Here is a 12,169-nt window from a genome sequence, read left to right as displayed (position 1 = left end):
GCTCTAATACCTAGCTTAGAGAGGAATGTGTCTTTCCTTATTTCCCTTCTTGTCCACCTCAAGCTTAAAGAACCTTTTTGACGGTTTCTATCAGGTTGCATGAGCAAGCGGTGTATAGTCAACGAAGTATGTCTTCATGCATGCGCACCAAGTGGTCTTTTAAAGCTTCACGGCAGGCGACCGTCTTTTGGAAAATGAAATTTCCCACCAACCTCATGATGGCTCATGGCATGTTGATAGATGAAGTGCCAAAATTTCAAAGTTTTAATACATCTCACTTTGGACCGTAATATAAAAGCAATTTACATCAAGACTAATTGAAGGCTAACAACAAATGAAGGTATCCTGTCACGGTTATATGCTAACTATTGTCGCAAGCAAGGCAAAGTTTGGAAAGAACTTCGTGTTATTTGGGTATCAGCTGCTTTCTTGTACCACGGAACCATTACTAATGGAAGACATATTTACCAGCTCTTAGATAGTGAATCTTGACGTATTTGCAATGTGCATCAAAAATTCAAGCTATATTTGAACTATTAAACTATATGAGGCAATAAAATTTACATGAAGATGAAACCACTGATGATGCCGCCTTAATATCTGAAACTAGCTTGATTGCAATCATGAGAAGATCTGAGATAAATATCCAGATATACTCCTCACCACTCACAAGTGATATCTTGATTTTCCAAATCCAACTCCAAGTATTTCTGATGGGGAGGATCTCACAAACACTTTCAGATGGATTGGGGACCAAGTCCATAGGATATAACGTGCCTCACCCATCAAAGGCAGTTATGGAGATTAAGATTGATGTTGTCTTTGATACGATTAGGTAGAAATTATTTTTATCGAAACCGTTACAAAATATATCCCATTACCGTATTGGAGCCTTATTTTGAACGGGGAGTCCAAATCAAGTCAATATAGCTCAAGTCCAACATGAACATCTTGTAAATTTAAAGCATTCGCGCTTACCAAATTTCATCGGTGAACTGATATCAGTTGATGCATTAAATACAGTGATGTATAGATAGGAAGATGCTGACACTGTACCGAGTAGGCATAGAGTCCGCAGGATCACACAACATGATGAGCCAATTTTATGGCTGGCAATTCTTACATACAGAAGGAATAGAAGGTGAGCATGCGATCTCTCTCCTTTACAGCGATTCTCTCCTCTTCCTCATCAGTCACCATAGCAACAAGGACTGATCAGGAAAAGGATTCAGCTGCACCTGATCTCCCTCTGAGTTCAAGAGTTCGTAGTACTCTTGGAAGTGCCTTTCAAGTAGTCCATCTTTCGAGGGGAAATCAAAAGCTAGAGCATGGCTTGGGTCATCTTCTTCAAAGAAGAAGCCACATTCCTTGATGTCACACAAATTCATTTCCAAATCCTCCATGCTAATATCTCCTTTCTCTTCCTCTGATGTAGCACTTTCAGTCTTAGGAATTTCAGACACGCTACTATTCTCAATCAGATTACAGTTCATCAAGGTTGGTGTGAACCTTGTGGGTTTTGGAACATGGATCTTGGTCCTAGTAATCTCTGCAGTGCCTTCCCCTTCATTCTTCTTTTTTCTTTTGTCTTGTTGGCTCTTGCTGTTGTGGTTATTACTATTGTTGACATTGTCAGTACTCTTTTTTTGTGATATCCGGGCTCGTTTTGATGTACCTTTGGAGGTCCCTTCTCTAACCTCCATTCCTTGCTTTCTGAGCTTCTTACTGAGATGGCTATTCCAATAGTTCTTTATTTCATTGTCGGTTCGACCAGGCAGCCTTCCAGCTATCAAAGACCATCTATTGCCGAGCAAGGAATGAAGTCGGATAATGAGATCTTCTTCTTCTGGCCCGATGTTGCCACGCTTGATGTCAGGCCTCAGATAGTTCATCCATCTCAGTCTGCAGCTCTTTCCACATCTAAGAAGACCTGAAAGCAGTTTGATTTTAGTGGGGGAGATAGAAGTATGACCTTCTGAAAAGATATAAGTATTACCTACCTATATGAGTTGATTGATTTTTGTAAGAAGAATAGAGCACATCTTCCATTGTTTTCCATTTCTAAGTGATACATGCATCTTCCATTGTTTATATGAGAGGAAGTCCACATTTGCATGCTACATTCTATTAGAAGTCAAAAAGCCTTCAAATTTAATGATATTAATTCCTCAGAAATGTTTCCCATAACTAGTCAACAATTTGGGTGATTCATTCTAATAATTAACCCATAGCAGGTCATTAATATCGTAATAATACTAACTCTATCACCCATATAATTACACTTCAGAATTTCTTTTTATTTCTTTTTCTTTTTTTTTGAGGATAAGGGAGGCGGAAGATGCGCCACCTGGCCTTTATTTCAGATCAAAGAGTAAAAGATACAGCAGAACAATACAAATTAAAGCAGTTATTCTATGATCCATTCAACATGATGACTGGGACTATGGAACGATTGATACTGCACTCTCAAAGGAGGGAAGCCTAAAAACGGCAAAAAAATGAGCTGAAACAAGGAGAAAAGGTCCTCAAAGCAGTAGCATGCAGCAGCAAGAAGTGATAACTTCTTTGATCATTTCAAGCATCTCATCATACGATAGCTTCTGTTCCTACTGAAAATAATATTGAGAAGAATCTGCTGAGGAGATAAAATAATCCTCCCGGTTGCATGGTTTGCCTAAAACTGAAGTGGGAGTTGGTGATAACTGAGAGAACGGAAACATTCAAAAGATACACACACCTGCTTTTTTAGGAAGAGACCTCCAGTTTCCTTCGCCGTGGCATTGGATATAGTTGGCAAGCAGAGCATCTTCTCCTGGACTCCATGGCCCTCTGTGCATCCCCACCTTGGGACAGCAAGGGGCTCTCCCCATCTTCTTCCCTTGCGTTCCTTCCGAGGTTTCGGTGCGATGCCCCAAAAGAGTGCGCGGGGGAGAGGGGCTTGTAAAAGAATGCTCGCTCGTACACTTTTATAGACTCCAAGTGCATTACCTCAAAAAAAAAAAAAAAAAAGCAAAAAAACGTGTGCATGGAAGGAAGAAGTTGGAAGATTTATCGACAAAAGCTTCAATAATGTGACAGTTGGAGCATGCTGACGAGCATGGTCCAAAATGTCCGTAATGTGATTGAAAAATTGGTGCAATCCGCTGGCAAATTCTGAACAGCATTCCAGACCTATCAGATTATAACACGCAACTAGGACAATGAAAATTTTCCCAACTACTGAGGGAGAATCTCAGTTGGATTCTCAAAAACAGCTGCCTCAATCAGCATCATGGCTTCACAAATTGGTGCAACATCGTCCAAATCAACATTATACAGAAACGTTAAAAATTTTATTAAAAGTAAAAAAAGTGGCTAGTTTCCTACTTTAACTTTTAGATCAAGCAGTTGGTTGACAGAACTAGAATACAGACATCAAAAATGACATAAACATCGCTTCAACAGAAATCACATATGAAAATAAACTCTAAGCTAGATGTCAAGTTTCTAATTTAGACAATATATAAATATTCTAAAACTGAAACTTGTGGGAGAAAATTTAGGAACTATGTATATGATTCCTTTTTCTTATCTTGAGGAGAAGATCAAGTATCATTTGTGCAAAACTTCTCTATGCTGATGTGCAACAATGACGTCCAAGAGTTGGTGTGATTCATAAGGACATGTTGAGAATCATTGTCAAATCCTAATCTTGTTAGGAATTTTGTTTAATTTGTCATCAGCTTTAATGACTTTAGAATTTTATTTCTAGTTTTATTCTATTTAGTTATTTTTTTGAGAATAGTTATTATAAGTGTCTCTTTAAATAGGAATCAAACATCCCACCTATTGATGTCCTATTTAAAGGGACCGTTGGTGTCTCTTTGTGATAAAAGAGAAAAAAGAAGAGAGTGAGAATTATCCTTCTTTAAAGAATGAGAGAACATTTTTATGTAGCTCAATTTTTTAATTAAAAATATTTTTTTCTAATTATTTTTTTTCAGTATCTTTTTTTAAATTTTTTATTTAGTGTTTGTTTTAGATTTTAGGCTGCCACGATCGATCTATTCTATATAGCGTGTCATTCAACATGGTAAAATTAGGATGTACAATGTGAACAAACCTTGCATTGGATGATCCTGAGTCACAAACCGAGAAAATATCCATTACAGTAAAACATATCCGCGGACGCTGTCCCATCCAACCACCCTTCTCTCAACGCTGCCTTCCCTTCCCATATTCCTCAACACAGACGCAGGTGGGAAGGTAAAAAGTGGAGAAGTCGACAAAGAGTGATGAAAGGGAGATTGAGAAACGTGGGACAAGAAATTAACAAGATTATGAAAAGCTCACAATAAAAGCCGAGGAGGAGGCCAGAATGGATGTGGTTAGGACTTTCCTGTGCTCTTACGTCATGTTTGGCCAGCTTTTTGTCGTCCGAAGTCGCCGGGAGGCATCCGAGCAATCGGTTTGGCTCTTCTTACCGTCTTCCCAATGGTTTATTACAAGAATAATACTCCCACGATGCCCGACTTTTGAAAAATATTTATTTCAGTTTTTTTTTTGAATTTTGAAGAGACGTTAAGTTTTCTCTCCTATCCGTTTAATTGGTACAGGGGATTCGGACTTATTTTGGATTTTTTTTGGATTTATTTTTCCTACATGTGTGAAATTAGTTAACGATCGATCCTCTCTGCTTTCTATTTAATAGGTATAGAGACAGAGATATAGATATTTAAATAAAAAAATTATATATAAAAATAACAAGTATAATCAAAGAAAAATTCTAACTTCTTGCTAACAATTTTTTTTTTTCAATTTGAGTAATCCACAGAAAACTATTACTCTTTGGACATGAAGTCTTCCTTTTTTTTCTTTTTTTTTTTGATTTTTTCTATTTTTTAATTTTTTTCTGAATCTTGGAGAGAGCTCTAATTTTGTATTTTCTTTTCAACATATAAATTATATTAGATTTAGGCATGTGGTGTACTCCAAGGCACTTGGGTGCCGACGAATTTGGGTTAGTAGCGGAGCTTCATGCAGGCCACCGGGTTAAAGGTTTAAATTCGAGTGGAAGATGCACAAATAATGTGAAGTAAATCAATTTTTATGCCATCGGGCAATACTAGTACTAGAGAAGCTCACAAAACCCTCAACATTTGGGTGAAGGGAGAGGGAGGGAATATTTTTGCTACATGGAGTTACACAAGTCACCTTAATGGTACAATGTGGTCCTTCCCTTCCAGCTGGCGCATGACAACTTGACAAGCTCTAGCCAGCCAACCAAATTGGGTGCTCCGTCGTGTCGTGGCCACTAGAAAGGTGTCACATTCTGCGAATGTGATTCCTTTGTCATCGCTGCTAGTTGTGGGGAAGTCTGGTGTCTTGAATGATTGGGATATAATTGCCAATTAGTTGGAATGGACGGGCTGTCCCATTTAAATCTTGGGAGTGGTTGGATTGCAAGGCACTGAAATATGTGTGGCTAAATCTTAAGCTGAAGTCACAAAAAGTAATGGGTATAATTGAAGGGAGTTCTTAGATTAGCTCCATTATGGAAATATACTCTAAAGTTGAGTGCAATAACTCAGAACCTCATCTAAAAAGACTAGTCGGAAAATATTATTTGTATTCGTTGATTCTGTATGAATACTTAAGATCTACCTAAGGAATAATCAATATTGGACTAAACACACACCCGCACAGGTTCTCATATACTTTCCTCATTTAAGCTCTAACATTTTTGTCAAACTAAGGATTACAATCCAATCAAATCTAATCACAAGCATCATGATCGGTCTGTGGTCAGTCTCACGTAAGGCCTACCTTCTAATTCATACATAAATCTTAAGCTCTTCACTGCTTGGTCTCATACCTTATCTACTCATACTTTCTTGGTCTAAGCCATAATGTCATCATCATGCTAAGGATCTAAATTCATTCAAATCTAGTCACAAGCACAACAATCAGTCCGTCATCAGCCTCAATGAGTCTGTATTATAGTATACTAATATAATCCACTAGTACTTCTTGAGCTAGCTATGAATACATATGTAATGTAAAATTATGAACTATTGGATAACTGTTCAATTCAATAACCAAAGGATGGTTCACATAATTCAGCCAACGAAAAACTGAAAATGATTCTACAAAGAAAAAAAAGAATATTCTCAGTAAGTCACCTTGGATATTTCTCGCACCCTCCGGACTAAAAACCAAGCCATATGTCATGACAGCTAAAATTGAATTTAAGTGCAGAATATTTAATGAATATTCTCAGTGGCGTGTAGTCACAATTAACTATGTTATTATTTGTATTATTAGCTCAATTTCACCTTTCAGGCTTTCACTTAACCAGATTAGAAAATTAGTATTACCGTAAGAATGATGATGAATCAAATGAGTGTTTTTCGACTCCGGCCCTTCCTGCTTTAGAGAGAGTCAATAAGCGAGAACTCCCTAGACCAGCTTATCAACCATCATCCGATTCAGCCTCCCAAAGTCAACAAAAACCACCCAGAATCCACCAGACATGGTAGATCCACGGTATAGATTGATAAAAAAAAATCCAATAGCCCAAGCATCGCAAAAGCACTAAGAATCCAACTTAAGTCTCCTAGAGCCGCCACAAACAGCAATAACTTCACTTCAGCACCCCATCGAGAAACGAGCACCACGAGACACGAAGCGCTTGAAATTATCCACGACCCCAACACAGCTTACCCACACATGGAACCGTCCCCTTTTCTAGGAGGCCACCTTGGACACGTACGTAAGAATAAATGAATGAATCTTTGATTGAATGGATTTTCTCTGTCCAATAATACAATTTAGCCGTCCCACTAGCCCCCGTCCGCTGCTCTACAAGCCACTCTGTCGCATCGCTTTCGCGGCATATAAAACCAAAACCCCAGAAGAGTCCCCAAAGATGAAAAGAAAAGAAAAGAAACGAAAACACCAAAAGGCCCACCACTCAAATACATTCAAGTTTGGCCCACACACGATTCAGTAGGCTATGCTCTGAGCATCAACTCCAGCATGCGGCGATGCTCAAAATAGTAGGTTACTATCAAGCTACACCGGCACCGGCAATCCATAATTCTGGAACCACCTGATCCGCCCATCCAATCCAGCAGTTACTATAACTTGGCCCCACGCATGGGAGGTGCTCTGGCAAGAGGTTTTCAGGAACTTGTACTGGGATTTACACAAGCTAGATGCTGTCGTGGAGCTCGAGGGGAGCTTTTCCTCAGGCCATGTTGCTGAGCCTTTGGGCAGGAACTCCGAGAAGAACTCATGGCTCAGAGCGAAACTACCACCCAAAGGCGACGGATGGAGGTTGCTGCTGCTGCTGCCGCCGCCCAATGAATCTTCTCCACAGCAATGGGGACAAGAACAACCTGTATTTCCAGCTTGGTCCCGAAAGACATGTTGCGAAGGAAGAACCTCGGAGGCGACGGAGACTGCATTTCTACAATCTAGGCCATTCCAAGGTATTGCAATAGATGCATTGTCGGAGAAGATACGCTCGCAAGACCAGGTGCTCTTCAAGCGGTTGGATGCAGGCACTGCCTGGTTTGCATGGCTCCAGACATATACATTAGAGTCCTCACTGGCGGAAATGATATACCGCCCATCTGCAGTGAAGGACGCAGACATCTGACTTCTAGCATTCCGCAGACCTGGACATGAGAATGACACGTACACGCAAGGAATGGAGGTCAGGAAATGATTGTGCTGGATAAAAGGAGATGGCATCTCCAGGATAGAAAGATTTTATACCCTTGTATTTGGAGACAACATCAACCCCATCAAGAATTCGAATTTGTGAGTCGGCAGAAGTGACCAGTAGTTTTCGATGATTGGTTGGGCAAAACTGGAGAATGCAAAGAAATTGAAGATGGACAGTCTGCATGGGTGAAGTTCACAAGAAGAGACACATATATGGATCATGTTAAAAGTCCCAGTTTTTTGGAGAAAGCTACCTGAAAGCCAGTTATCCTCTTGAATGGAGACTTCTTTTTACCCTGTAGGGGGACCTGAACCTCCAGTTGTAGATGATTATCTGATCCATTGTCAAAGAAAGCAATAAGCAATCATAAAGTAACTTGTATAGACAAAACCAGAAAGTGCATTACTGTTTCCAAACACATACTAACCAATACTGACATCAACACAACATAATGCAAGACATAGATAATATATAACATGCAGTTTTAACTCTGGAGAATCTTATTCATGGGTACAACCATCATATAATCCTGATGCTATGACAAAATGCAGTATGAGAGCAAAACTTGTTTCAACTTTCAAGTTAGGAAGAGCAGGCAACAGCAATGCTTCAAAATTCACAAGCCAAATATTTACTGATAACATCTGTCATAAAACAATAATCTTAACAAACACGGGTCGCACTGATAGCGAAAGCACAGAGTGTGGCAAAACTAGTAGTGTACAAGCCAGTAAAAATTGCAGCCAAATATATTACAAAAGGTGTGGCTCAGCTGCTCTGGTTTAAATGAAAGGTACGGAAATGAAGGAATAGTCAGACTGGTCAAAATTTTAACAGTTTCCCTTGTACCATTTATTACCAAGAGTGAACAATGGATGGTAAACTATTACTGAAAATAAGACAACTAAATGGCCCACACTTCATGCAGCAAGGTGAATTCAACTACAAAAGTACTAACTTCCTAAGACAAATTCAGAAGTTGCCCATTGATGTATTGCCACATAAAGGATGACGTTTCCACATAATCTATTTTCTAGACACTAGAACAAGTATGCTTGTGAAACGTTTCACTGCATATGTAAAACGCATGCAATCACATATCCTTATGCCTCCACATTGACATTTTAGACTGAACCATGTGAATATCTGCATCTAATTGGCTGATTTATATTTCTACCATTATGGAAACAACTGCCAGCAACCACAACACTCAATTTGCTCAATTACGTTCTCAGTAAAATCATAGTATATTCACCTACTGAGATCAGCAGATTGCAGTGCTGATAAAAGATGACTTCTAATTCTACTTTTAGGAGACAACTTTTATAAGTGCTTTAACATGTGGATGTTTTACAAGCAATTACACTAACAATGAACGAAGATCCAGTTAGTTTACTGCATTAATCAAGCCATGCCGTATACATGCTTAGACAAAGGATATTTATAAAGGAAATGACATCGAGACCATTAAATCTACCTGATGCATCATAAAAGCGACAATTCCCAGTCAAAGTGCCAACTACTCCTCCCTGCAAGAGAAAAAAAATACAATCATTTACTTACATAGGCTTACATAAGGATCGACTCATTTAAATATTGTTACAGAGAATGGTAATCAACATACCTTTCCATCTGGCCGGTAACACACTGCAGTGACAATTTCTCTAGCATCAGTCCAATCAACTACATGGCATCCCGGAATTTCCCAAATACGAACTTTTCCATCTATAGAGCCACTAATGAAATAATTCTCGTCGACAGGATTAAACTGAACACACGTCACTGGATATAATGAATTAGAAAACAAAAGAACTTATGAGAACAACAAACTAAAACGAGCTAGCAAATTAAATATGAAATGATAGACCAACAATAATGACCATAAATTTAACAAGTCACTTACCATAATTGCTGTGGTAAAAAGCTTTGACGCAGCTATTGGATCCAACTTGCCACAGGCGGACAGTTTTGTCTATGGATGATGAAAGTAGATACTGCAGAAAAAAAAAAAAAAAAACATATGTTGGCATTCAAAGAATAGATTTTGGAGGGCCTTGATAGTCATTAGAGTGAAAAGACTCTATCCTACAAGCACACAAATAAGTACAAATTTTTGAGAAGCTAACTGACCTTATTTTTTGACCAAGAAAGATCCAACACATCACCATCATGCCCACGAAACTCATGCAGTGGTTCCTCAGATATCCTAAAAACTTCCGGGGGTATGACAACACAAGCTGAATATGAAGTCCTCTTCATACTCCTTGATTTAGCTTTTTTCTCCTTATCAGCATATAAGGGAGCTAATTCAGATTTATGGTTCACTGTAAAATATATGCATGAGGGATCATCCTCCGGAAAGTCACTGTCCACATTCCTTTCACGTTCCACCACTCGCCACAGGCGCACGACTCCATCTTCGCCTCCACTGGCCAAGTACTGGCCATCAGGGCTAAACTTCATGGTCAAGATTGCACCATCATGGGCTTGGATCTCTTGGCTCTTGTACACTGCCGATAGTTCCTTGGATCGCTTCCTATATGGATGGACTTTTACTCTCTGAATCCTAGCACATCCACCCTGCTCCGAACCAGAGATGCATGAACTATTCTCCTCCATTTGCCTATCTACAATGCAAGCCACAGCACCCAATTTCTGCAACCACCCAATCTTTCTCCTTCTCATCATCTTGTTGGAATTGCTTGATGCATTATCTTCTTGCGGCCTAAGCTGCTGGGAAAAAGATGATGGACCAAAGCTTCCCTCGAACTCATCCAGCATCGCCATCTGATTCAAACCGTCTTCACGAGGACGTCTCAAGCTTCCAACTTTACCTGACATATCCACTGCAATACCATCATCCAAATTCTTAATTCTGTACTTGAATCTCTCCTCCGAGGCCCCCTGATTGGATGTGCTTGGGCCCTCACTGCAGCAGCTGGCCACCGAAGAAGACCCATTCTCCGAACAAGTGCTCCTCCGCACAGCTCCCCCATCCGACATAATTCTATCGATTTCTGGCATAATTTCTGTGTCTTCCTTGAGCTCCTGGCCATGATCGGCAGAGTCTCGACAGGAACCGCGAAAGATATCCAGACCCATCCATCTCATGAACCTATCTCGCCGCTCCTGTACACTGTCAGGCTTCTTGATCCAGACCCGGTACCCAGGGTCGCTCGAGGGCCCATCGACGAAATTTCGTTCCGGCAACGAATCATCATGGACTGCCGGGCTGCCGGGGCACGAATTGGACGCAGGCGATATGTCCTCCCTCGAGTCGAAGAACACCTCCTCCTCCTCTTCTGATTCTTGGAAGGCGCAACGATGAGCCATGGCTGTCTCACTTGAACACAACGGAAACACAGAATCTCATCTCAGGAATCAATCCAGTGTCCTTATAGACAGCAAGCAAGTCCCTGAATTTCCTCCGGGGCAAGAGGAAAACATGGGATAAACAAGGGGACGAAACCGATCGCGGTCAATAAACAGATCTTCCAAATTTTATAACCCTAATTGGAACCCAAGTCCCAACAAGAGGACCATGAATCTAGTCTCTAATGCAACAGATCGCAACTAAAAAATAAAATCCATTGAAAAAAAAGAAAAAAGCTGCCGACCTCCTTTAAAATTCATGACCAAAAACCTCAATCTCCGACAATAATTAAGGAGGACGCAGCCCAAATCACGAAGCGAAGAAACAAATCATCAAGAAAACCAAAAAACGGTGCGACTTTGACCAAAATAGTCGAGGAAACGAAGCTAAATACGGTGTAGCGACAGGGGCGATGCTTACCATGAAAAGCATCGAAAACGCCGTCAACTCCAAGCAACCAATCTCTCTACAGCAACGCCAGCCTCGCGATTCCCAAGCTTTGTCCCTCCCCCCCTCTTGCTCGTTTGCAAGCGCCGGGCCTAAAGAATTCAAGAAATCGCAATAAAAAAATGGAATTTTGGACCCAAATTGGGCGAAAAAATTGGCCTAGGTGGTCCGAAGAAAGGCTTTGGAAGCCAATGGGAGGAGGGTTTTGGGTGTGAGGCAGCTTACCTCACTCTAGTTTTCTTTCTCTCTTCTCTCTCTCGCATCGTCGGCTTTTAATTCTGGCCTTCTTTTATTTCTTCTTTCTCCACGCTGGTGCAGCTGCCGCTCTTTGCGTGGCGCTCTACTGTGCTGCCAATATCTCTCTCATTCGACCGGCCCCCCCCTGTTTGGCCACTTCTTTCGATCCTGCCCCTTTACCCAGTCGTTGCCGCTCCAGTTCACGCGTCCGAGTCAAATTGGCCCCTTCCCACCAATATTAACCATGGGATGAAGGACTAGCCCTATTTGACTGAGTTTTTGGTAGGTTAAAATATATTTTTTAATTTTTTAAAATATTTTTAGATGGTATAATGATATTTGATAAAAAAATAAAAAATTATTTTAGCTTTACTAGAAAGCTGAAAATATCTATTTATAAA

At 40.3% G+C, this 12,169-nt stretch overlaps 2 protein-coding genes across 4 annotated transcripts; both read right to left on the bottom strand.

Annotated features, from left to right (window-relative positions):
* Positions 1–995: 995 nt before the first annotated feature.
* Positions 996–2,922, bottom strand: LOC103695454 (myb-related protein 308-like). Its single transcript, XM_008776791.4, has 2 exons — positions 2,738–2,922; positions 996–1,930 (listed from the first exon to the last, which is right to left on the bottom strand). The coding sequence occupies exons 1-2, from the start codon at positions 2,868–2,870 to the stop codon at positions 1,194–1,196; spliced, it is 870 nt and encodes a 289-aa protein (XP_008775013.1). The 5' UTR covers positions 2,871–2,922; the 3' UTR covers positions 996–1,193.
* A 3,829-nt stretch (positions 2,923–6,751) lies between these two features.
* On the bottom strand, positions 6,752–11,902 carry LOC103695450 (WD repeat-containing protein 44). Of its 3 annotated transcripts, XM_008776786.4 has the most exons (9): positions 11,757–11,902; positions 11,505–11,623; positions 9,842–11,054; positions 9,615–9,705; positions 9,336–9,493; positions 9,189–9,240; positions 7,965–8,044; positions 7,762–7,855; positions 6,752–7,661 (listed from the first exon to the last, which is right to left on the bottom strand). In XM_008776786.4, exons 3-9 carry the CDS (start codon positions 11,042–11,044, stop codon positions 7,054–7,056), a joined length of 2,286 nt encoding a protein of 761 aa, XP_008775008.1. In that variant the 5' UTR covers positions 11,045–11,054; positions 11,505–11,623; positions 11,757–11,902; the 3' UTR covers positions 6,752–7,053. The 3 variants fall into 3 exon arrangements, with proteins under 3 accessions (XP_008775008.1, XP_008775009.1, XP_008775006.1); XM_008776787.4 differs by having other exon boundaries at positions 9,842–11,127; positions 11,505–11,858; XM_008776784.4 differs by having other exon boundaries at positions 11,505–11,856.
* Between the last annotated feature and the right edge of the window lie 267 nt (positions 11,903–12,169).

This window comes from Phoenix dactylifera, chromosome 2 (genome assembly GCF_009389715.1).
Source record: "Phoenix dactylifera cultivar Barhee BC4 chromosome 2, palm_55x_up_171113_PBpolish2nd_filt_p, whole genome shotgun sequence".
NCBI classification, from domain to species: Eukaryota; Viridiplantae; Streptophyta; class Magnoliopsida; order Arecales; family Arecaceae; genus Phoenix; species Phoenix dactylifera.
Note: the sequence above shows the minus strand (reverse complement) of the source record. Positions and strands in the feature narration are given on the sequence as shown.

Bases quoted from the DNA above. Each gene is read 5' to 3' on its own strand.
- LOC103695454 (XM_008776791.4), bottom strand. From the start codon at position 2,870: ATGGGGAGAGCCCCTTGCTGTCCCAAGGTGGGGATGCACAGAGGGCCA. The intron at 1,931-2,737 runs GTGTGTGTATCT...AACTGCTTTCAG, and splicing joins GTCTCTTCCTAAAAAAGCAG to GTCTTCTTAGATGTGGAAAG.
- LOC103695450 (XM_008776786.4), bottom strand. From the start codon at position 11,044: ATGGCTCATCGTTGCGCCTTCCAAGAATCAGAAGAGGAGGAGGAGGTG. The intron at 7,856-7,964 runs GTAGCTTTCTCC...TGCATTCTCCAG, and splicing joins AGAGGATAACTGGCTTTCAG to TTTTGCCCAACCAATCATCG. The intron at 7,662-7,761 runs GTATAAAATCTT...TCTCATGTCCAG, and splicing joins TGTTGTCTCCAAATACAAGG to GTCTGCGGAATGCTAGAAGT.